General features: G+C 36.5%; 2 protein-coding genes across 21 annotated transcripts in view; both read right to left on the reverse strand.

Moving 5' to 3' along the window:
- Positions 1-569, reverse strand: part of SLC9B1 (solute carrier family 9 member B1) — a 122,119-nt gene extending 121,550 nt beyond the window's left edge. The window contains exon 1 of the mRNA XM_005555564.5: positions 440-569. The gene's annotated coding sequence lies outside the window, so the exon portion shown is untranslated. The remainder of the gene's footprint in view (positions 1-439) is intronic.
- Positions 52-26,625, reverse strand: part of SLC9B2 (solute carrier family 9 member B2) — a 58,006-nt gene continuing 31,432 nt past the window's right edge. For 8 of the 20 annotated variants that reach the window (XM_065545279.2, XM_065545280.2, XM_074040242.1 and 5 more), the window contains 6 exons: positions 26,357-26,532; positions 24,249-24,355; positions 22,657-22,806; positions 12,342-12,450; positions 9,320-9,456; positions 5,305-7,310 (listed from right to left, as the gene is read on the reverse strand). In XM_065545279.2, coding sequence (XP_065401351.1) covers positions 7,089-7,310; positions 9,320-9,456; positions 12,342-12,450; positions 22,657-22,806; positions 24,249-24,355; positions 26,357-26,532 — 901 coding nt within the window. In that variant the 3' untranslated portion in view covers positions 5,305-7,088. Of the gene's footprint in view, positions 1,188-5,304; positions 7,311-9,319; positions 9,457-9,751; positions 10,195-10,537; positions 10,680-12,341; positions 12,451-21,312; positions 21,750-22,656; positions 22,807-24,248; positions 24,356-26,356; positions 26,533-26,625 lie in introns of those variants that run through there. The other 12 variants (XM_074040243.1, XM_005555573.5, XM_074040233.1 and 9 more) reach the window with 5 other exon arrangements.

A 26,625-nucleotide genomic window follows, 5' to 3' on the forward strand; every position in this document is an offset into this window, starting at 1 on the left:
GGGGAAGACAGCTTTCTCAGGATGGGCAACCAATCCCAGAATCCTCAATCACAGGAGCATGTATGTGAAGGTTTATTTGCAGGGATCCACCATTTGTAAAATAGTACACGCTTAATAAAATTAATAAAATTTTGCAGTCAATCTTGACTGACAGATCTCTTCTTTCTTACTGCAGAGTAATTGTAAAATAAGAAAAACAGGAGGAAGAGAGAACAAAGAAGAAAGATGTGGGATGAGAGAGTAAGGAAAGGAATCACGGAGAGGAGAGACAATGTCTGTGGCTATTTTCCCAGCGTCTGGGAGAGGAGCCCAAGCATCACATTGAACTGAGCGGGGAGGAAAGGCCCTCCTGGGGCCTACCGCAAGGAAATGATCGCGGGAGACCCGGGACTGGCGCCAAAGGGCTTGGAAGGGCGGAGTTAAGAAAAATGGGCCGTACCTACAACTTCTTGCGCAGCCCTCGCTGGCCCGGGAGCCCAGTAACCGTTGCGTAAGCCACGCGCCACCCAGGTGGGCAGGGTAGTGACGCGAAAGCCCGGCTAGACTTCCGTGCAGGGGCGGGGCGGGGCGGGGCGGGGCGGGGGGGCGGCAGCGCGTTTAAGTGACGTCTTGGCCGCCCGCGCCGGCGGAGACCAGGGTTCTGGGGCTCCCGGGAGTGTCTGGTGTGTTTTCTGTCTATTGAACCCTTTCCTTTTGACGTCTCTTCTGAATATTGACTCATCGGGTTGTAGAAATCCAGGGACAGAGTTGACATCACTGGGCATTTTAGCCAAAAAGCAGTGCTGGGGACTGCATGTGCCAGAAGTAAACTTGTCAAAACTCAGATTGTTTCCCCTAAAAGAGCACGGTCTCTCCCCAAGACGGCCTGAGCTTAAACTGCAGCACTGTCACTTGCTAGCTATGGGACCTAGGCAAATACATCATCTCCCTGAGGTTGTCTTCTCATCTCTAAAGGACGCTGTGGTGGTGCAATGAGACACAGCAAGTGTCTGAACAAAGACACTGTGTACAAAGTAAACAATATACTGTTATCAATATAAAACCTTTTTTGTTTGTTTTTTTCCCCCGCCTGAAATCTTATGTGGAAAGTTGTATGTGAAAGAAATGAAAGCAGAGCTGCGTTGATGGTGGACCCAGAAGCTTTGGCCTTTCAGTCCCAAAGTTTCCAGGAATATAATCCACGCTTCCTATAAAAGACAAAAACAACCATTATTGGAGAAAGTGCAAATTTCTTAGAAAGATAAACGACCCATTCCTATCTAATGTTTCTCCTGACACTCAAAACAATGTTTACTCTTGAACACTGTATTCCTTTTTGACTCAGTGTGTTTTCTAACGTTAATTCCTCTACCGGAGTGTTCTTTTTCTTAGTCATCATCTAAGATCTGATTCAAATTACAGTTCCTTCTTGGGTAACTTAAATACGAAATTATCTTTTTATTGGTTTTGTTGTTGTTGTTGACACAGGGTCTCACTCTATTACCCCGGTCAGAGTGCGATCTAGGTTCCCCGCAGCCTCCGCCTCCTTGGTTCAAGTGATCCTTCTGCCTCCTGAGTAGGTGGGACTACAGGCGGGCGCCACCACCCCTGGCTAATTTTTTTATTTTTAGTAGAGAGGAGTTTCACATGTTGCCCAGGAGGCCTTGAACTCCTGGACTTAAGTGATCTGCCCGCCTTGGCTTGCCACAGTGCTGGGATTACAAGCATGAGCCACCACATCCCTGCCCTTTTTATTGTTTTTAACACCTTCCCTCCTTCAACGTGATACACACATCTCAGCAAGGATTTAATTTTCTTCCTCATTTCAGGAGAGTAGACAGGGTTTCATGATTACAGGATTAAGGGAATGTTTTGTACTCATGAAAAGGAAATGTTTTGTACTCATAGGAAAAGCAGGTAGATCCCTAAAGATAATGGGAGGTGGGACAAATGGTAGAGCTGAGAAGGAAGACCTTTGCTAGGAGTCTGTTTGCCTCCAGGGCACTACTCTTACGCTCTAGAAGGAATGGGCTCCTGGACAGGTAAGTGCTTTAAGGTCCATGCAAGGAAGATGGAGGGCACATCAACAAATGGAGTTTTGGAATTCTCAACAGGCCAGAGGGCTCAGGCTGGATTTGAGTCAGTCAACTATAAATATATTACATGCTCCCCAAATGCCATGAAGCAATTCCCACCTGTTACAGAGAGGTACATAAATGATTCATATAAAAATATAACGTTCTGAGACATTGACAAAATATAGTGGTTCATTGGGAGACAATATAATGAAAATTTACCAATAAAAAATTTAAATAATTATCTGATAACCTTTCTTATAAAAATTAATAGTATTTTAAAAATAAGTAAATTAATAATATTTGCAACAAGGCCATAGAAAGCAAAAGCTTTTGAGGAATAAGGAGAATCTTAACTGAGAGCAATTTTTTAAAACTATATTTGACATGATAAAAAAGTTTTAAAACTTTCTACATAAATATTTTCATACTTCTGAAAGTACTTCAATAAAAATAAAAATTTGGCCAATGATCTATTTAGTATGATTTCAGTGCCAAATTTCTTTTCTAGTTTTATCTCTAATTCTCTTCATCAGTCTCAAGTGCTAATCACTTTCTATGCTCCAGGCTTTACTGTTTTCAAAACTTTGCTAATATGCCAGCCTCCCACATTAGTTGTTCCCTTCTTCACCTTACTCCCTAATACTACCCCATCCGTCCAGATCCTCTCCATTCTTCAAGATCTAGTTCAAGTATTAGCTCCTCTAAGATTTCCTCAACTTCTACACTAGCTATTTGTACATATCTTATTTCCTTCTAAGGTTTTTAAAGGTAAGTATCATGTTTTGTTCATATTTGTATTCCTCACAGGGTCAATTTTCCATTAGAATTCAAGTTCTATTGAAAACCAAGCCCTTGAATATCTTGTTCATCACTGTATTCCCTAGTATCTAGCACAAGACCTGGCACACAGTAGGCATGTTATAATATATTCTGAGTGAGGGAGTAAATGGGTTTTAAAAACAGCTCCATGAAAGCAGGGATTTGTCTGTTTCATTCATTGCAAAATGAGTATCTGAATGTAAACATGAAGGCTTAGCATTCATTATATACAACAAAATTCTTTAATCTGCAGAGCATCATAAAAGTCAAATATGAAGTATTTATGTTGCCTTTCACCCAACAAATTCAGTTGATATCTTTCTGAAAATACATCCCCCAAAACTGCAGTATAATTTTAAAGAATCAAAATAAAATAGATGTTGATATTAAAGTAGTTTCAGTTTTGTTTGTATTTTTCTGTGTTCTAAATTTTCTGCAATGAAAATGTGTTTTTATAATCAGAAAAAATAATCAATATTATTTTTAAAGAATGTAGTGGGTGAGATCATTTGCAAATGTATACCTGAGGAAATTTTGAGGACATCAAGGTCAATCAAGGTGATTGGGAATTAATACCACAGAGGAAAATACTGTCCTGAGAAACACGATACTTCTTTCAGGGACTGAATTATGTCCTTCCCCACAGATTTATATGTTGAAGCCCCAACTTCCAATGTGATGTATTAGGATATGAGGATTTGGGAGGGCAATTAGATTTGGGTGAGGTCATGAGGATAGGGCCCTCATGATATGATCAGAGTACCCTTATAAGAAGAGACACCAGAGAGCTTGCTTGCTCTCTCTCGGCGTCATGTGATGACACAGTGAGAAGGTGGCCATTGGCAAGCCAGGAAGAGAGACTTCGCCAGAGCCCAACAATGCTGGCATCCTGATCTTGAACCTCCAACCTTTAATAGAAATAAGTTTCTGTTGTGTAAGCCACCCAGTGTATGGTATTTTGTTATAGCAGCCCAAGCTGACTAAGATAGACTAAGCAGACTAAGATCCAAACTGTTGTGTGGCAAGTAGCTTTCTGATATTGAGAGAGGATCCCCTTACTCTCAGATTTAGTCAGTAAATGTTTATTAAATGTCTATTGTGTTTCATGTCCTGTGAAAAATGCTGAGGATTCAAGGATAACTAAGAAAAGGTTCCTACCCATAGGGAGCTGGTTTAATAAGAGACAAACATGTAAATAAACTTTAAAAAGTGTTATATGTGCTCTGACAGAAGTATGTATAAGGGGCCCAAAAGTTAGAGTAATTGTTTCTATCTGTGGTTTAAGTGGGGATAGGTTGGGTTGGTCAGTACTCTATCAGGTTAACCCTAAGTTCACCAACCAAGTCAAGAGATGTGACTTTCCATGTGGCAACAAACCTTGGCCTTCACATGGTGAGCCCTGCTGAATGGTCAGCCTCTGTCATTCTTGACCTCACCAGCTCCATGATATATAACAGCAACATAGTCTTATAGCAATAAATTCCTACAAAGAGCTTCGAGGAATAGGCACAAATTTCAGAGATCAAATAGAGGAAGTCAAAAGGCCAGCACTGGGCAGTCACAGAGATTTAGATGGTGGCTACCCTCTTAGAGGTAGAAAAGAGCTTGCTGCATGACCTGCAAAATGAAACAGGTATTGGCAGTGGCTGTTTGAGGTGTCCTTCAATCATTTCTATACTCTGTGGACTTCCATTTCTAATTTTCCTAGGGGCCCTAAACTTATTCAACAGCATTCTCATTTAGTTATAGTAACTGTATTTTGTATAAGTTAATAAATATTCCAAGCCTGTTACTTGGAGAAAATGCCACTGATGACCTGGGAAACAGCATGAAGTGTAACACTTTTTGGTCTCACATCCGTTTTGCTGGCTAAGTCCTAATCATCCCTCAGCCAATACCCTACTTTCTCTAGGAAGCTGTGCCTAAACTCCACCACCCTTGGTTTGATTGAATGCTCCTGCCACGAGATCCCTAGCACCCCTGTAGTTCCTGCATAATAGCACTTATCATATTGTTTTGCATTCTTTTGTTTAATTGTCTGTCATCTCTATTGGACTGTTAAATCCTTAAGGACAGGGACAATATTATTCTTGATGATGTGCCTGGATCTCAAAAGCTTTCAGTAAGTATTTTTTGGATGCATCTACTTTTAAAGCCAGGAAAAATAGAGGACCAGATGATTATTAAGTTTATGGTGCTTCCAGCAAAGTGCACTTAACCAATGAAGTTCAGTTCAAAACACTTATCTGACCTCTGGTATAAATTAATCAAGTCCAAACCAAGAGCATAAACATTAAAGGAATACAGCACCATAGGTAACCAAAGTCAAGCTGACATAAAATTAAAGGCTATTTAGGAGAAGTGAATATTAAACTAGTTTTGAATAGAGGTGAAAGCCATGGTGGATAGGGCTCAAACAGAAGTCTAATGAAGAGAGGAATGGGCTTTATTACGCAGATCAAGTTGGTGGGATTAGGATATTCATAATTCATTAATCTAATACATATTTAGTATCTGCTTCAAAATTAAAATGAACTTTGAATTCCAGGTCGAGGAGTTTAGATAGGATATGACAAGTATATAATAAACACTTCAGGTACACAGATAACATGATAAAAACTGTAAACTGTATGTGAATGTGATTATTTCAGTAACTACACAGAAGATGACCTAGAGTGAAGAGGAACTTAACAAGTGATACACAAAAGCAGAGATGGCCTGTTACAAAGTAGGATAAAATATGACCTATGCAGGTAAGTCTTTCTTCTAATATTTTCTCTCCTGGCAAGTCACAATTTCTGAAATTACTGCCACAGAAGTCACTCTTTTGGTTTAAGGCAATGTCTTTCAAAAGCTTTTGTTTGCATGTAAGAATATGCTACTAAGTGATGGTAACATCCAACACAGTGGAAACTCTGGCCCCGAAAATCTGATGTTCCGTTCCTCCTAGGGGTATGAATGCTTACCTAGAGACAACACTTAGTTGCCTCACAGCTGGATATGATCATTACCAATAAATGTAGGAGAAGAGATGTGTCCAACTTCCACATCCCTTCCTCAAAAATACATTGCTATACTTGCATTTTTCTTGATAGAATGGAGACATGGTAGAGATCCATTTTTAACCCATTTATGCCTAGTGTTCCATTATTAGAACGCTAAGCCTGTGGGAGTTATTTATATCCTACTGCTCAAGGTCATCGCCAAGGTCTGATTTTTCACAAAAAATGTTTGCAACCTCTGGCGTAAATAAGTTAAGCCGTGTCCTAAGCTAGGACATGGCAGAGCTTCAGGACAGAAAGACATGGGACTCTGAGCAGACGTCATGAGCAGAGTAACCCTGTTAGTATTAACCAACCAGCCAGTTTCATTAGAGGGAAATAGAATTCTATTTTCTTTTAAGCACTGTATTTTTTGTTTCTTCATTATAGCACATTACCCTAATGTAATATTCATGAGACTGGCATAGATTTGAAACTTACCTATCTCCCAACTAGAAATGGGAAGAGCCTAAAGATATGGGTCATAAGAAACAAATAAAAAAAGGGCTGGATTAGGGCACTCCTTATGGGAAGGTAGACTCACATGGGCGGCTGAAATAAAGGAATCTGCGTGGTCAGCTAGGGGGCAGGATAAAGTTTTTTGACATCTGGAGGGGGCAAGAGGATGAACCAATGAAGATACTTCATGTACTTTAAAATTTTAGTGGGACCAATCAGTTACAGTAATTTAAAGAAAGATAGTAAGGGAAGGAGAAATGGAGAAAAGGCAGATTATCAGGGAAACGAGGGTAGAAATTCATGAGCGACTGCATTATGATGTTTAACAACAAAAACAAAACCAAAAAAGAGGAGCCAAAACCAATTCAAAGCATCAGAGCCTGGGCAAATATGAATCAGGAAACTGTGAAAGGTAAAAGTTAGAGCAATCCTAGCTGAAGAGGATACTGAAGCTGGTCTTTCCCATGTTAACTGTAAACTGTGGTAGTATATTAAAGTAGATATGTCCTTATGCAAATTAAGATGGATGATGAAGGGGTGTTTGAAAAAAAAGGTAGAGAGATTAAGGTTGGTGATATAGATCATTACCACCCACATGGAAAGAGCAAGGGCTAAAAATGCCGTTTAAAGAAATAGCTACACTTTTCAATGTGCATCTCGAAAAAAGTAGCAGCTTTCTGATCATTATGCTCAGCACTCTCTCTTTTCACCTCTAAACTTGCACAGAAGTCTCTCCTTGAACTTCTTCATCTTTATTTTGATGTTCAACTTTCTGCAAAAGCCTGGGGCCCAGTAAACCAATAAGCAGACTTCCAATTGGGGCTGTGATAAGGATGGACAAAAATGCCACTGTCAACACATCCATTCCGTAGTCTTCTAATTGTTTCTCTCCATGCGACCTTGCTGTGTCCAAAGCCACAGATCCTATTGCAGCCTATAAAAGTTTAAGGGTAAAGATGAAATCATGATAAGACAAGCACATATAAAAAATGAATTTTTTTATTGTTTGCAAAAGCAAATTGCTTGGTTTTTTGCTCAACTAAGAAAGTTCTTTTAGTCTTCTTTCAAAGTGTATTGCAGGTTTTTTTTGTTTTGGTTTTTTACTTTTTTAGAGACAGGGTCTCGCTGTGTTGCCTAGACTGGTCTTGAACTCCTGGCCTCAAGTGATCCTCCCTCCTAAGCCTCCCAAAGTGCTGGTATTACAGGTGTAAGTCACTGTGCCCAGCTCAGCTTGGTTCTGATGATTTAAAAACTCTCTCTGCCCTTGTGTGGGAACATACTGATGACTCATTTGTACCTATCTGTGTAAGGTAGGGTTACATAAATATCAGTAAAATACATTTCAAAACACAAAGCAAATCCAGACTCACAATATTAATTAAATATAACATAAAGTTCTATGTACTAAATTTTTCCTGAATAAAGATGAAAATTATTGGTCATCTCCTTTTATCTTTAGGAATCTGGAACTAAAAAATAAGATGAAAAACATGCAGTGATACCTACTGAAAACTGTTAAATTTTAAATAAATATATATTACTTTAGAGCTTAAACTCATTGTCAAACATCATGAAACATGAAAATAGTGGACACCTTGACAACTTGACGCTGATTTTATTAGGTATTTGGTCAACCCTTTGCCTCACAAGTTGGTGAAATATTTTATTTGGAATGTATCTATTGGAAAGTATTATGAAAATTCTCGGTTTCTTGTAGAGGTAAAATGCAATATTATCAGTGCAGATGGGAAAAATGTATTAATTAATCTGGTTTTCCCTTATTCCACAGAGAACAATGTAAGCCTCTAAGACAATGAGAAAGAAAAGTGTGCATCTGACACAATGGCAGAAACTACTAATTGCTCACAAAAACCTGAATGCCCCCTTTCCCTTCTACAATAGAACTCCTGAAGTTTGGTTGGTCACATTGCTGTCCAGAGACCTTTTTATAGAACTCTTAGCCATTATGTTTCAGACATTTTTGAAAGTCTGATGGGGTGGGGGAAATTCTGGAGTAATGCCCAAATGCAAAGAGCATATAATTGAAATCTGGAATATAATTACTGAGCATACACATCCCCCAAAGCCTCCTAAGTAAAAAACCTTGATTTTTAATTCCTTAATAACAGAAATTTGAATATTTAATTATAAAATAATCTGGGACAAAACAGTTAAATGTTGTTTGATGTAATTAGTCTGAAACTATACAACCAAAGATACATCACATTTGCAACAAATCATAATCTATATAGTTCTAACTTAATTAGCAATCATAGGTATTCTAACAAATGCATGGTCAACAAATTCAAGCACCTATCTATAATAGCTTTATTTATCACATGTTTATTAGAATACAAAAATTTTTGGTTCAGTGAATGAGACATTTGCCAGGAAGTTCAGTGAGTTTTGAATAATTAATACCAACTAATAATCTAGGAAATCAATAAACTACTTTCTAGGTTGTTTTTCAATAAATCTTTTCTCCATTACATACAAAGACTCTGGTCAAGCTCAACTGATCGTCAATCATATTAACATTAAAATATCTCCAAACATTAAGGGGGCCATGTTATTTCTATTTTATTCTTTTCTTGGAAGCTATTAACATGAAAAGAGTTAACAACTCTTTCCTTGGGTGACTTAGAGAGTGCTGACTGATGAAATTCAAACTCTTCTCTCCTGTTACTACTGCTTTCTAGTAGAATAGGGATTTACTGGATTTTTACTTGTACCCTGGTGATCTAAGGAAATTTAATGAGCTATCACATTTAAGGAATGAATATACCAAAAATACAGTTTTTAAAGAACAGATTAGGATAAACTTTTCACACATCCACTTCAATTATTTATTTTCACTAAATTTAAACAAGCCCTCTGATTCAATATTTCAAGGTGTCATGCAGAAATAGCAGTTAAAATACTAAGCCATCCTATCCATCATACCTGAACTGTGGCCTTTGGAAGCCATGCAAAAGAAATAAATATCTTTTCTTGTAAGTTAAAACCAGCAAAACACACCATCAGAAATGTAGTCAAAATTCGTATCAATACTGCAATGCCTACGGTGGCAACACAAAGGCCTGTAAGAAATATTCAATTTTTAGAAATAATAAAATACCAGGAGAGAAACTGTATCTCATGGTAACTAATTCAAAATAACCATCAACAGAAATAATTTTTAAAGCATTAAAAAATTACAAATACAAAAATGTTTAGGCAGAATATATAAAAACAATTAATATTAAGGATCAATCAGGCAATTTGTTTAAAATAAGGTGTTTCCTTAGATTAAAACCAGAAATTAAGCACATTTGAATTCTTATATGGAAGATTTGAATGTTATATATGTATTATGTTTTATAGCAAGAACCATGCTTTTTCATGTGTGTAAGAAGAATTTATTAAATGATATGATTAAATGATAAGTAATAAGCTTTAAACTAAGTACTGGGTACACATAAATGTACAATATATAGACTTTGCCTGAAAGTCAGAGGAAGACAGAAACATAAACAACTAATTCGTAGATTATACAGGAAGTGAGGTATAAACAAACTGAGGGCATAAAAGAGGAAAAAGTAATATTTTCACCCAAAAAGTCAATAATTCTTTACAGGGTATAAGACCAGAAGTGATATCCAAAGTGTTTATGAGCCAGTATGGAGGGAATTAGCCAATCAGAGCTGGCTGGGCACTGACCAATCAAAACAGACACTGGCAGTCTACCACTGTTTCACCATACTGATGTGTAATGGTCGTACTGGTCCCATTTATCCCTGGTTAACATATACAGCTACTCCATGTAGTCCTGTAGAACTCTGTTGATAAAGACAAGTTCATCATCATTTGCCAAACAAGGGATTGTGACTAGTGCTGCTGCATGCTACTGGACCTAAGAATGGTACAGCTAAGATGACTCCTGAGTATTAGCGTGATTTTTTTAAAAAGTAACATTTGTTGAGTGTTTACTCTGTGCCAAGTGCTGTACTAAGCTTTAAATGTATTATTTTACTTAGTCCTTACAACCGGTGGGATAAGTATTATTTTATAGTTGAAAAAACCAGAAACTCAGAAAGGATAAGTACTTTTCTCAAATTCAAAGGGTTGATAAAACATCAGATAGACATAGCGGGAGGATCCGTTGTAAATCTGCCAGATGGCTTTTTTTTTTTTTTTTTTTTTTTTTTTTTTGAGACGGAGTCTCGCTCTGTCACCCCAGATGGCTTTTTTATGGGAAAGTTCTGTGGTTCTTTGTTGAAAGGTATTTCTTCAAGGTTGGAACGTATTCAAAAATATCTGTAGCCTGAAGTACAAGATAAAGAGTTGATACCATTCCCAGAAGGAAACATTGAAAGTTTGAGAAGGGATGAGAAGGAAGTTTTACTTGAGTTTGAAGTTTAACAGGACATACAAGTGGTGCTGTCCAATCAACAACTGGATATATTGATTTAGAGATAAATAGTTTGGAATTATACAGTTTACAGTTGATGTCACTAGTATAGATAAGGTTAGAGAAGTGATATAGAGCCAGAGGCACAGAAGGCCTTGGAAAGAACTTTGATAAAGGGCAGCGTTTAAGCTACATGTGGTGTAAGGAAAGGCTCAAACAGCCCTGGGAAATAAGAAGTTTAAGAACTTAATATAAAGAAGTGTTAGAGGGTCAAAAGCAGCAAATGCTGCTGAGAGATCAAGTAAAGCAAAGACTGGATTTAGCAATATTACCTTGGTGAGAGCTTGGCAGGTTGTGTGATAGGCAGAAGCTGCGCTAAAATGTATAGAAGGAAATGGAAACTGAAGTGGAAAGGGGAATGTAGTGACCTATTTTGAAAAGTCTGGAAAGAAGATGAGAGAGGTAGCATGGTAGAGATGGGGGAAAGTGAAATAGAGAAATTATATATATATATTTATACATATATAAGTTTAACATATTATTTTAATACACATTATTTTAATTGTAGTAAAATACACACAACATTCACCATCTTAATGATTTTTATGTGTATAGTTAGTATCATTAAGTATATTCCCATTATTATGCAACCAATCTCCAGAATTTTTTCATCTTGCAGAATTTAAACTCTATACCCATTAAACAACAACTATCCATTTCCCTCTACTCCCAGCCCCTGGCAAGTACCATTTATGAGTTTGACTACTCTGGATACCTCATGTAAGTGGAATCATACAGGGTTAGTCTTTTTGTGACTGGCTTATTTCACTTAGCATAATGTTCTCAAGGTTCATCCATGTTGCAGCATGTGTCAGAAGAGAAGCATTTTTTTTTTTAAGGTAAGAGAGATTGGAGACTAAATTCTGAAGAGAAGAAAATTGTGATATGGATATTTACGATGTATGAGAAAAGGAAAGAATCCATACAGAAGATTCGGAAGGAGGTAGCCAGAGATGGGATTCCTAGTATGGATGGAAGAATACTGTGATGGAAGGAAAGGAGGAAATAATGAGTACATGTATGCAAATTAATTTTTAAGTGCAGTGTTTTGAATCAAGAGAGTTTTAATATGATGGCTTTTGAATGTATGAATAAATAAAATAATTAATGAACAACCAGGCATTTCTATCCCATGGGTACAAACTATAGAACTAAATAGTTGTCTTTAAAATTCTCACTCTTGTTCAGGACAAGGCTAGATGAATATTCTTACCCTTGGAAAAAGAATTGTAAGGCCTGAATTTTCTGGGTAGTGGTCAGCAGTGTCACTTTTATATACAAGGAACAATATTAAATGTGTAAAATATACTGTCTTAGATGAACAAGCATTATTTTCTAACCAACTACTCTAAAAAACTTAGATCATAATTAACTTTTTATATAATTTTGACAATAGGAACCACTGTACACATACCAACTGGAGATATTTCAACTGAATATATAAAGTAGATTTTATTGGTAAGTAGGTTGACCAAAAAAGGTGAATTTTAACAAAATACACTTTTAAATTCTTACCTACAGTTTCTGGTCTGAGAGACGCAATAGATACCTCTGCTCCAATTAGTCCAAAAAGAAGGGGTTGAAAAATGTCCCAGGCAACTGCAATTATCTTTTCAACCTCTGCCTAAAAGAACAACAAAACACACACAGATTTTTATTATGTGAAGTTACAAATGCAAAGAATTTTATTAATTTGAGGTTTGAATTATTTGGCCTGAGATAAGCTTTATTTCTGTGCCATCTATAACTAAAAGGTTAGCTAGAACAGAGCAAAAAAATTGCATGAAGATCTTTCTAATACAGTTAAGATACATTAGGTGTTTTGGCATACTAAATATTAGTTTGTACATGGATGTTAATAAAAAGATTCTTATAATCTTATGAGGACTCCTACTTCTGAATACATCGTGTGTGTGTGCATGTGTGTATACATATTGTAATATATAGTAGTGTTTTGTAGTTTAAAATTTTATGTCACCTTTCCTTCAACAATATGATTCACAGAGCTTGCAATATTGGTACATATATGTAGATATGCCCCTATTACTGCTGCATAGTAATCTACAGTATGGAAGTACCATAGTTTATTCAATCATTTCTTTATTGACAGATCTTTAAATTGTTTCCAGCTTTATCTGTACAAAAAAATACTGTTTAAGATTATCTCAAATCATGCACAAGAGTAAAATCCAGGTTTACTAAAGTGATTATCAGTGCAATATATCACTTTATTACCCATTATCTCCAATTCCTCTTTCACTGTTGCTCCACAGAATATGCAGCTGGACCTTTAAAATATTTTTCCTTTGCCAGGTAGCACCATGTTAAACTTTGTCAGTAGAGTGTGCTAAAGAGATATTGCATGCTGAAGGTGCTTTTCTTCCTGGTTTCTATGGCTCTTCCTAGCAAGATCTTATAGCATGTACTGGTGGCTTTAGCTCTAGGTTCCTGCATCCCAGGTGGCTTTTCCAGTATCAGGGTCCTACAGTTCATGCAGCCAGCAGCACCTAGTGGCCATTAGGTTCCCTAGCATACTCCTGGGGCAGTTTCATAGCAGATTCTCTTGATCAAGATACCTCCCCATGCACCCTAGGGGATGGATCTCCTGCAAATTGGGAAGGTAGATTTTCAGCAAATTCTGCAAGCACAGCACCACAGCGACTTCTCTAGGCTCTGACAAAGTCTGGATCTCAGCCCTGTAGGCAGGAATGAGGAGGGGACAGGCTTAAGGGGATGATCTATTATAGCCATAGGCATATCTATTCCTATATTCTTTAAGGATGTCTTCACATCTTACTAGCCAATATCTTGTTACTCGAATCCCTGGTTTGGTTAATAATCAACTTTCCCTATTCCAGTTACTATGTGATTTCTCTTTCCTCATGGGACTCTAATTGATACAAGAACTAACTTTGTAACACATAATGGGAAACACTCTAGGAAAACAGTGACACAACTGACTAGAGTAAAATTAAAATGTGTTGTGGAGAAAGAAGACATAAACCAAAAAAGTGCAAACTAGAAGAAAATATCTGTACCATGTATAACAGAATAAGAAACATTAGCCAATCAATAAAAAAAGACATAGACCATAATAGAAAAATGGGCAATGAACCCAGAGACAACATCATCATACTGAATAGGCAAAAGGGGGAAGCATTCCTTTTGAGAACCAGAATAAGACAAGGATGCCCACTTTCACCACTCCTATTTAACCGGAGTACTGGAAGTCCTAGCAAGAGCAATCAGGCAAGAGAAAGAAATAAAAGGCATCCAATTAGGAAGAGAGGAAGTCAAACTATTTCTCTTCACAGATTATACTATACCCAGAAATACTATATCAAGAATAATATAGAGATGCTATACCTAGAAAACTTCATAGTCTCTGACCAGAGGCTTCTAGCTCTTATAAACAACTTCAGCAAAGTTTTAGGATAAAAAAAATCAATGCACAAAAATCAGTATTTGTATACACCAATAACATACAAGCTGAGAGCCAAATCAAGAACGTGATCTCATTCACAATCGCCACAAGAAGAACAAACTATCTAGGAATACAGCTAACCAGGGAGGTAAAATATCTCTGCAATGAGAATTACAAAACATGGCCGAAAGAAATCAGAAACGACACAAATGGAAAAACATACCATGCTCATGGATAGGAAGAATCAATATTGTTAAAATGGTCATATTGTCCAAGGCTATTTACCTATTCAATGATATTCCTATCAAACAACCAATGACATTTTTCACAGAATTAGAAACAAAAATTCTAAAATTCATTTGGAATCAAAAAAGAGCACGAATAGCCAAGGCAATACTAAGCAAAAAGAGCAAATCCAGGGACATCACACTACCCAACTTCAAACTATACCACAAGGCTACAGTAACTAAAACAGATGGTACTAGTACAAAAATGGACACATAGACCAATAGAACAGGCTAGATAATCCAGAAACAAAACTGCACACCTACAACCACGTGATCTTTGATAAAGCTGACAAAAACAAGCAACTGGTAAAGGACCCCCTATTCAATAAAATGTGCTGGGATAACTGGCTAACCATATGCAGAAGATTGATGCTGGACCCCTTCCTTACACCGTATATAAAAATCAATTTAAGATGAATGAAAGACTTAAGTGTAAAACCGAAAACTACAAAGCCCCTAGAAGATCCAGGAAATACCATTTTGGACACTGGCCCAGGCAAAGACTTCAAGATGAAGACTCCAAAAGCAATTGTGACAAAATAAAAAACGACAAGTGGGACCTTATTAAACTAAAGAACTCTGCACAACAGAAGATACTACCCATGGAGTAAACAGATAACCTTTAGAACAGGAGAAAATATCTGCAAACCATGCATCTGACAACGGTCTAATGTCCAGAATGTTTAAGAAACTCAAACAAATCAACAAGCAAAAAACAACTCCATTAAAAAATGGGCAAAGCACATGAACAGACACTTCTCAAAAGGAGACATACATATAGCAAACAAGCATATAAAAATGCTCAACATCACTAATCACTGGGGAAATGCAAATCAAAACCGAAATGAGACACTATCTCTCATCAGTCAGGATGGCTATTTTTTTTTTTAATATTTAAAATTAACCACAATATCTGAGCTTGTGGAAGTAAACTGGGTGACCAAATGTCAAAGGAAACATAACTGTACATCTTTTGATACTTTTTAATTTTTTGCAAAATTTATTTCAAATTCAGGGACACAGGTGCAGGTTTGTTACATAGGTAAACTTGTGTCATGGGAATCTGTTGTACAGATTATTTCATCATTCCGGTATTAAGCCTATTAGTTATATTTTTCCTGATCCTATTCCTCCCACCCTCCACCCTACAATATGCCCCAGTGTGTGTTGCTCTCCTCTACATGTTCATGTGTTCTCATCATTTAGCTCCCACTTATAAGTGAAAACGTGGTATTTGGTTTTCTGTTTCTGTGTTAGTTTGCTAAGGATAACGGCCAGCCACTCCATCTATGTCCCTGAAAAAGACATGATCTTCTTTTTCATGGCTGCATAGTATTCGATGGGGTATATATACCACATTTTCTTTATTCAATGTATCATTAATGGGCATTTATGTTGATTTCATGTCTTTGCTATTGTGAATAGTGTTGCAATGAACATACTCATGCTTGTGTGGTTATAATAGAATGATTTATATTCCTTTGGGTATATACCCCGTAATAAGATTGCTGAGTCAAATGCATTTCTGTCTTTGGGTGTTTGAGGAATCACCACACTGTCTTCCACAATGGTTGAATTAATTTACACTTTCACCAACAGAATGGCTATTATTAAGTAAAAAAATAACAGATGATGGTGAGGTTGTGGAGAAAAGGGAATGCTGATACACTGCTAGTGGGAATGTAAGTTAGTTCAGCCAATGTGGAAAGCAGTCTGGAGATTTCTCAAATAAACAGAATGACCATTTGACACAGCCATTCCATTATTGGTTATATACCCAAAGGAACAGAAATCATCCTACCATTAAGACACATGCACGTGTATGTTCATTAAAGTGCTATTCACAATAGCAAAGACATGGAATCAACCTACATGCCCATCAACAGTAGACAGATAAATAAAATGTGGTACAGATACATCATTGAATACTATGCAGATATAAAAAATGAAAAAAGCTGGAGGCATCACACTACTTGAATTCAAACTATACTACAAGGCTACAGTAACTAAAACAGTAATGGTACTGGTCCTAAGACAGACACATGGACCAAAAGAACAGGCTAGAGAACCCAGAAATAAAGCTGCACCCTTACAATCATCTGATATGTCACAAAGCCAACAAGAACAAGCAATGTGGCAAGGACTCATATACACTATGTACATATATACCATGGAATACCATGCAGTCATAAAAAAACAATGAAATCATGTCCTTTGCAGTGACATCGATGGAGCTGGAGGCCATAATCCTAAGCTAATTAATGCAGGAACAGAAAATCAAATACCACAGTTATCACTTATAAGTTGGAGCTAAACAATGAGTCCACAGGGACACAAAGAAGGGCCTGATAAACACTAGGGCCTATTTTAAAGTGGAGGGTGGCAGGAGGGTGAGGATTGAAAAAGTACCTATCAAATAGTATGCTGATTGCCTGGGTGACAAAATTATCTGTACTTCAAGCCCTTGCAACACACCATTTATCCATGTAACAAACCTGCACATGTACCCCTTGAAACTAAAAGCCGAAAAGAAAAAAAAAAAAAGAAAAATGGGCAAAACATATGCACAACTAATTCACAGAAGAAGAGCTACAAATAGTCACAAAATCTAAGACACTAAAACTGAGTAATCATGAAACACAAATTAAATTGATATGCCTTTTTTTTTTTTTCTCAAGGGGGAACACCACGTTGGAAAAATACTAAAATGTTTTAATAACGAAAAGTATTCATTGACTTTGTAAGGAAACTCACCACTTGACAGGACAGCAAATTGATAATGCTTTTTTGGAGGGCAATTGAGCAGTACCTGTTATACTGCCTAAGAATTTACATAGAACAGATTTTCTGATAACTAAAAAGAAGCTATATTTTTGGACGACATTTCAATGCTTATAATTACACAATTTAAGGATCTGCAATATATACACCAGGTCCTCAAATAATGTCGTTTCTTTCAACATTGTTTCTCTCCAATAACGAGAAAAAAAAAATCAATTCTTCATGTTCTCCCCATATCTGAAAGCATTTTCTGTAATTTGGTTTCCTCCTAAATCCCAAAGATGTTCTCATTAGGTGAACTCATGTGTCTACATGGTCCCTATATGAATGAGTGTGGGTGTGTGTGAATGCACCCTGTGATGGGACGGCATCCTGTGTAGGGTTGGTGCCTGCCTTGTGCCCTGAGCCTCTGGGATAGGCTCAGGCCTATTATCTTACTTGTTTTTGTTAACCTTTCTGAAATGTATGTGTAGATCACAATTATTTCAATGTTTAATATTCACAGTGTTTTGCTTTTTATTCAGAAGTTTGGTGATGTTTTTGTGACCAGAAATATGCCTTAGGAACTTAGCTCTTGTTTATATCAATTGGCCTATGGTAAAATTGGTTTTGTTATTTGTCCTTTCACTTCAAGTTGCAGCTTCTGAGAACCTATTGACAGTGCTAAAATGAGGACTTACTATTAATATATTCAGCAGTTTGTCATATCAACCTTCTTTGTCAACAATATTGCTACAGCACTGTAGAACTGACAAGTGTGTCATTTTCATTTTCTCACATAATAGTTACAGCAATTTTTTAGATGATTATTGTATTCACTTTAGAGTTGAGAAAACTATTTGAGAAGGCAAATGACTTGCTTGGGATTATACAGCTAGAAAGTCGTAGAACTGGGATTGGCATCCCAAGCTCCATATTTTAAATCTTATGCTCTTAGTATGATATCATGCTGTTCTGGAGGTAACTATAAAAATAATAAGAGTTATTATTTACTGAATGTATTCTATGATTAAGCACTTTTCTTAGTGCTTTGTATAGGTTATTTTACCTAATCCTCCAGTCAGTGAAGTTGTTTGTCATCATCACTGGGAAGTTAGATAACTTGTACATGGTCAGACACACCTAGTAAAAGCTGTAGAGTTGAGATTGGCCTGAGGAGTCGGAGCTCTTGGCCCTATGCTATCCTTTAGAATAAGGTAAGAAAAGGAATCCAAACTCAGAACTTTGGTTTGGTTCCTACAGGAATAAGAACTTTCCTGAGTACTAAATTAGAAAAGATATGGAGAGTGCCTGCCACATGACAGAGTCAATAAACATTACTTTTCCTTCCTTTCTTTGAGGAACCATTTTGATATATTCAAATGGTGTATTCTTTTTTTCTTTTTTCTTTTTTTTTTGAGATGGAGGCTTGGTCTGTCACCCAGGCTGGAGTGCAATGGCACGATCTCGGCTCACTGTAACCTCTGCCTGCCAGGTTCAAGCAATTCTCTGCCTCAGTCACCTGAGTAGCTGGGACTACAGGCGCATACCACCATGCCCGGCTAATTTTTTGTATTTTTAGTAGAGATGGGGTTTCACTATGTTGGCCAAGCTGGTCTCGAGCTCCTGATCTCATAATCCGCCCGCCTCAGTCTCCCCAAGTGCTGGGATTACAGGTGTGAGCCACCGCATCCAGCCTCAAATGGTATATTCTTATCCTGGCTCTGCCACTTACTTTTTGTCCTCTGGTCAAATATTTTTGACCTTCACAATACACTTAGTATTTGTAAGCCTTGGTATCCTGATTTTAAAAGTTGCTGTAATATTTACCTTTCAAGATTATTGTTAAGAATAAATAACATACATTTCACTAACAAAGAGCTCTTCAAAAAAATTAAAACTATTATAAGAGACTGATAGATCTGACTACATTAAAATGTAAAATATCTAAGTGTTAAAAGTGAACAATATAAAAAGGTACAAAGATTACTTAGACTTTTGTTGCTAGGACTAATCGTTTAACAGAAGTCCTTGAATATGTTTCATACACTCAGAATAGTAATGAAAGTAGAAGGACTAAAAAGATTTCTGTATCAAATTATTTTTTATTTCTAAAGTGCAGACAAAGGCCACAATTTATATTTTGATTGTAACACTTTAGTTGAATATCAGACATGGGCTTATATATTGCAAAACACAGAAAAACACAGAAAAGTTACAACGTATCTTCTTGTGGGTTTTTCATAATGTCAAAACTAAAATGAATTTGCCTATAAAGAAAATGGAGTCATTGAATATGCTTTGTATAAAAGATAAGCCCAGAGTAATGAAGACTGTGTCATCACTTATATAGATGTGTGTATTGGGGGTGTATCTTACAGATGGATAATCAACACACATTATGCTTTGGAAGATAATGAACAAAAGACCTATCAAAGAAAAAGGAAAAAAATACAAGTGGCTAAATATGTGAAAAACTGTTCAATTTCACTGTTAAAGAAACACAAAATAAACAAGATGCAACTTTTTACCTATTAGTGTGGCTAAAGATTAAAAGGAGTAATTTTTTTTTTTTTTTTTGAGACGGAGTCACGTTCTGTCGCCCAGGCTGGAGTGCAGTGGCCGGATCTCGGCTCACTGCAAGCTCCGCCTCCCAGGTTCACGCCATTCTCCTGCCTCAGCCTCCCGAGTAGCTGGGACTACAGGCGCCCGCCACTTCGCCTGGCTAGTTTTTTTTGTATTTTTTAGTAGAGACCGGGTGTCACCGTGTTAGCCAGGATGGTCTTGATCTCCTGACCTCATGATCTGCCTGTCTCGGCCTCCCAAAGTGCTGGGATTACAGGCTTGAGCCACCGCGCCTGGCCTAAAAGGAATAATATTTTAAGCCAGTGGTTCACAGTGTAGTCCCTAGACTGGCAGCATCAGTCTCATCTGGAAATTAATTAGAAGTACAAATTCTCAAGCTCCACCACGGTCTAAAATCAGAAATTTGCAGTAGGGCCCAGAACTCTAATTTAACAATCCTCTAGGTAATTCTGCTAAAGTTTGAGAAAACTATTCTAAAGTGAAGTTGTAATGAGCCAGGTACTTCATATTTTACTGGAAGAAAAGTAAATGGATAGAACTCTAGAAAGCAGTTTGGTAATATGTGTCAAAAATCTCAAAATGTTCATATTATTTGACCCCCAAATTTTACTGTTAGGAATATTCCTTAAGGAAGTGATCAATTTCTGATCATTTCAGCACAATTTAAAGTAGCAGAGATTGGAAATAACCTTATAACTATATATAAAGGAATGGGCTAAAAAAAAAAAACAACTATGGTGCATCCATGTGTGTAGATAAAGAGATTCACATAGGAGAGTTACTAGAGGTGAATATTTAAAAAAATGTTAATAGTTATCTTTCTGGTTGTGGGGTTACATTGACATTCTATGTAGCAGGGCTACAGGAAATGTAAACAAAGGGAACAATGGTTTGGTTTGTAAGAATCATTTCAGATAACCACATTACAGTTTCTCTGAATACAGTGTAATTGGAAGTGATTAGTTTCCCTTTCCCTCCTTTTTCTTTCTGTGCTCTTATCCAGTGCCCACTTGCTGGAGGTATCAGTCTCTCCTTGATTTCCCTGTTGCTAAAACTACTTTTTTATGCTCTGTTTCAATGATATTGCTCCTTCTCATTGTTTACTCTTTTTATCCTATCATTTATGAATTTAGAAACTAAATTTTAAACTGTAAAAGTTTAGAATTATGTTTTAATACACATGGTGTTACTCAAACAGATGTCAAAATATAAAATTGTGTCATGTACAATAATGCTACAGTTGTACTACAGCATAGTATAAGTCACCTTGGAGTCAAATAAATCTGAGCCTAAATCTCAGTGCCATTTTCTAATTTTGTGACCTTGGACATATTATTTAAGTCTTTCTACTTTATAGCTTTTATAAAGTAGAAATCATAATACTTTTTCAAAGGTATTTTTGTGAAAATAAATGACCACATCCACTTAGTGCCTCATACAGAGCCACACAGAGTAGCAATAAAAATTTATTAATTCCTTTTTATCTTTTTACCCATGACAATATAATATAATGAGTTGCTTTCAATTTGCAAAGATTTTTAAAGAGGTGGTGACAGAAAGCATTTCTGTTACACTGTTATGAGAATGAATGTTATTTACCCAAAATGAATGTTATCTATGGAAGATCCCCACAGAGATCCACTTAATTGAGTTATGATTATATATCTCATTTCAAAATTTATAACGTTTCCATATTTTTCATATGGCATTATTTTAATTATTTAAGTTTAATTATTTTGAACAGCTGTCTTCAGGCTTTATAAGATTATCTCAAAATGATACAGCTGCATTTATTTTAGGTCACCAACATCTTTGTTAAGCAGAATAGCATACGATCCTATCAGGTTGACATCTACAAAAATGCATCTGGAAATTAAAATAAATAAATGACAATCAGTGAATTTCCATAATACATATAAACGAAATGAACATTCTTAATCTTGAAAATCAGTATGAAAAACCAAAGCAACCTTATAAAAATGGCAAAGGCTTTTGAACAAACTGGGTAGTAATCATATGAAAACATGATTAGCATTGCCCATAAAGAAATGAAAATCAGAATAATAATGAGATATATTTTTAATTCATATCAGCAAATATCTCAAAGACTTATACTCAGATCAGAAAAACAGATCCTCTCACATAATATTGGTAAAAATATAAATTGGTACAGTCTTTTAAAAGGTCAAATTGACATTATCAAAAGAATAAATATGAGTCCTCTTTCCTAGAGCAATCTTATTTCTAGAAATTTATTGTATAAACTAAAATATATACTATATTTTGTTGATTTTAAGATACATATTTTTATATTTTAACATTTCTGAAATTAGAATGTTATGTTATAGTTTAATTGGCACTAATTTTTTTCTTTCTTGATGGCATATGAAATAATTGTGTTTTTTACAATTGACAGACTCAGAGTTTATGAAATATGGTATGTAAGGATATATTATTGAAGCACTGTTTATCTTGGCAGAAAACTAGAAACAACGTAAATATCTATAAAATGCAATACTCTGTAGCCATTACAAAGAATAAGGAAGGCATTACGGTAGTATGACTGTGATATATTTTAAGTAAAGGCATCAAGTTATAGATTAATGTGTAAGGAGGAAAAAAAGATGAACATTGGGCGTACATTTGCATATGCATATAATACAGCTTTTATAATGAAATATTTTATTAATTTGATACTAAGAAAGTATCTGGAAAGCAAACTTAATCTCATTAGAAAAGAGTCATGAGCAGAAAAACTTAAAATTAAATTCACCTTTTCGCTGGTCCATCCCATGCCTGCAAGGAAAGCCATGACCAACGTGCACAGTCCTCCTGATCCAGGGAAACCAAAATGCACACTGCTGAACACAGCTAGCACAGACAACCCCAGCACAAGGAATGTTCTCTTACACACAAGTTTGTCCTTTAGGAGAAAAAAATTCATTTGCTCCATTATTTCAAATCCCTGATTTTTAACGATTGATTTTTTTTCCATATCTAGGATTTAGAAAGAAAATAAAAATTAAAATGTCTATATAAATAGACAAAACAAGTGCACTCCATAACATTTACTTTCTTTTCTTCAACAAAAGCAGAGTTAGCACACTGCAAAGGTGAACTCTTCTTTAAGGAACATCAGTTCTTTTCCTCTGCAGTTGTCAATGCAGAATTTAACAGGACTTAATGAAGTAGCAGAAAAAAAAGTACATGAGCTTTGGAGCTGGACAGACCAAGGTTAAACTTATATCTTTTATACATTGTTGGCGTATGTAGTGGTCACATTACTTAACCTCTCCAAGCTTTGTTTCCTGAAAGCATTTACATCATAGGATTTGTGTGAAGGTTAAATATATATCTCTATTATTTTCAGGTTCTATGTTTACTGTTTTAAATTTGACGCCCCCTTGGTTTTTCTTTCTAAATCTTTGAAAACCAGGAAGCTTTAAGAGGTTCTAGACTGACAGTAGTTTTTGTTGCTGTTGTTTTAAAGTCTAAGAATTGTGTACCTTTTTCCCTTTACTTTTCCCTGTCCAGGCTTTTAAACTTCTTGATCACTTTAGAAAGTAGGTCTTTAAAAGTGCTTGACTTGGCAAAGCATGCAAGCTCTGAAGGTGAATTACCTGAGTTCATTCCCAGTTCCACTGCTTTCTAGCTATGTGACTTTGTTCAAGTCACTTATCCTGCCTAAGCCTCAATTTCCTTATCAGTAAAATGGTCATAGTAATAGAAATCTCTTTATGAACTATTTTGTGGGTTGTAGTAGAGCAGTGCTTTCCAACAGAATGTTTAGTGATGATGGAAATGTTCTGTATCTGCTATAGTCACGTGTAGCTAGTGGCTACTGTACTGAACAAAGTGGCACTAGATGATGACTGACTGATTTATGTATGTGTGTATGCATGTATGTATTAGATATGGGCTCTTGCTATGTTGCCAGACTGGACTCAAACTCCCAGAGGGATCCTTTTGCCTCAGCCTCCTGAGTAGCTGGGACTACCAGGCCTGGCTAGAATCTAAGGTATTTTGATACTAAAAAAGGGTACAAAAAAGCTACTACACATCTGGGTTTAGTTGAGTATTATGAACATTTAAAAAACTTGCATATCCTATTACTTTGGAACTGATATTTGTTTTACAATGAAATTTGAAATGTACAGAATATAAAATAGAAACCCATTACAGGACTGCATTAAAATCTTCCGTATTGAGTCCACTTCATAAATCTCATGGATGGCACTAAGCAATTTTAAAATGAGGGACCACTTGCACAAACATGCCCTTCACATCTGTCTTTGAAGGAAGTGTTCTAGAATGTTTTCCCAATGATATTTAAGAGCACAACTTTCCCACATATTATTTTTTCACCTGGTCACGGCTTGGAAAGTACTGAATGAAAAATCCAAGAACAGATCCAGTTGCCACACCAATTACCACCTCCAAAACTCCTCTGAGGACGTTAAAGACAGTGGAGCCTGAAAAATACATTTTAAAAAACTTAAGAGCTCTAAATCCAACAAATACAAGTTTTATTCCACAATCATCAACATAAAGCCTCTAATTACAAAGAAGAAAAATTTTAAAGACAGTTTCTGCTTTCCATATTCTTAAACATGTAAGTAGAACCTACATTTTCCCCCATAGCATATAGGATTTAGGAAACTTCAATTAAAAAAATTTTTTTGTTAGCACATTGTGCAGAAAATTATATTAAAGCTTCTCCACACATTAAGCTCTTCTTCACAGACTGTCCTAAGAAAAAATGTACTAACTAGTTTCTGTGGTCTGTTGTTATTATGGCAATCATCCTTCTTATCTAAATAAAATTACCTCTGAAGTAAGGATAGCTTTCTACCAGGTAATGCTATGACTGTTAAAAGCATCTAGCTGTGATAGTAGCATTATGCTTAAGCTATTGTGGTAATAATTTACTATGAATGTGTAGAAAGTAGCTAATTAGCTTTAGTCTCTGGTATATTGAGGTGTTAAAAAAAATGTCTTGGGCCCCACCCCTAAAAATCTGATTCAGTAAGTCTGGCAGGGCTCAGATCCAAAAGGTCTAAGGACCACACTTAGTTGGTGGGGTGGGGGGGGAGGGGCGGGGAGAGGAAACACAGCAGAGTCCACTAGGAAGGTTCTTTGAGCTGTAGCTTATGAAAACCTGACTGCCTCTGTCCTTTCTCCTCCCATCACCATGATTCTAATGCAAACTCTGTTGCTCTAAAGCTGTGGTTCCTAATCCAAGCGGCACTGGTTTCCACTCCCAAAGGTTCTGATTTAATTGGTCTAAGATAGGACCTACATAAGAGTATTTTTAAAAACCGCCCAGGTAATTCTAGTGTGATGCTAAGGCTGAGAAAAATTGTTTTAAAGGTGTATACCAGGAAAGCGGTAAGAACATAAATTTGGATATGTGTAGTAGCATTAAAAATAGGAGTATGAGTTTGACTTAATAGGTAACAGAGCATCCGCATCCTCAAGGGTTCTTGAACAAGAAAGAAATGTAATGAAAACAATGTTTTGAGAAAATCAATTTACCAGGGAATGAATGGAAGGCAGGCTCCGGAGCAATGAGAAAGGGTGGGATTCTAGGTAACAGGCATAAATCATACACAATCATAGAATGGGAAGATAACTATAGGGAGATAACAAAAATGTATAACCTGCCAAGAAGATGTGTTCCCACTACAGAATCTAAAGCTAAACTTAGATTACAATTATACTTTGTCAATCATATAATGTTGCAAATTTTATTTCCCAATTTTGAACATAAGATTAAGAAATGAACTTAAATTTGTGCTGTACCACAGGATAATAAGTGTTGAACTGCTTTTGGCCTTTTGGCTAAGATCAAGCGTAGTATCCGTTCACATCAGTTTAATATAGGTGTTGAACAACAGTGGGAGAAAAAATAACTTAAGTTCCTCTTTTATTATACTTGAAACAAAATGCCTCAATTTCAGACACTTACTAAATATTAATAGGACATCCATTAAAATCATTGCTGTTATTACCATAAAAAGCTGAAGAGGAGAGAAGAGAAACTGTACTTATTTTAAAGGCATGCTGTTCCTTTCACTTGGACTGCTCTCTGTCATTTGTGCTCCTCGAAAAACCTACTCATCTTTTGTGTGAAGTCTCCACACATCTTTTGTGTGAAGCCTGAACGTTCCTGGATCACTTCAAGCAGAAACTGTTCTTTAAATTTTTCTACCTTGTACCCCCGCCCCCCCACCCCGCCCCTGCCCCCCGTACTGCACCTACTGCATGCTACTTGAGCAGTCTCTATCTAGAGGGAGGAAGAGAGTAAAGATAGCCAGCTTCTGGCCCCACCTTAGGTGCAGAACTCTTAGTGTTCTTTTGCCTATTTTTAATTTGCCTTAATCAATTATCAAGCAAATATGTCATGCTTATAACATTTTAACCTACGTCTTTAGAGTGCAAGAGTAAAGCCTGTTGTGAACTGATTAGGTTACCTGTGGAAAAGGCTATGCCCAAGCATGTGTTGAAGCCAGTGATGGCCAGAATGTCATCAAAGCTGCCAGCTGCCATGAGCAAGGTCGGGACACCCTTCTCAACACCATAGCCTCCTCCCTGCAGAAGGAGCATTGAAGGCACCACGACAGCTGGAGATACAGCACCTAAAACAAAACTAGGCAGACAGCACTTTAAATATTTATGATAACATCTTACTTATTACTATTTTGAAATTATAATACCCTCCATTTTTTTATGGGTTATACTT

Source organism: Macaca fascicularis, chromosome 5 (genome assembly GCF_037993035.2).
Source record: "Macaca fascicularis isolate 582-1 chromosome 5, T2T-MFA8v1.1".
Taxonomy (NCBI): domain Eukaryota; kingdom Metazoa; phylum Chordata; class Mammalia; order Primates; family Cercopithecidae; genus Macaca; species Macaca fascicularis.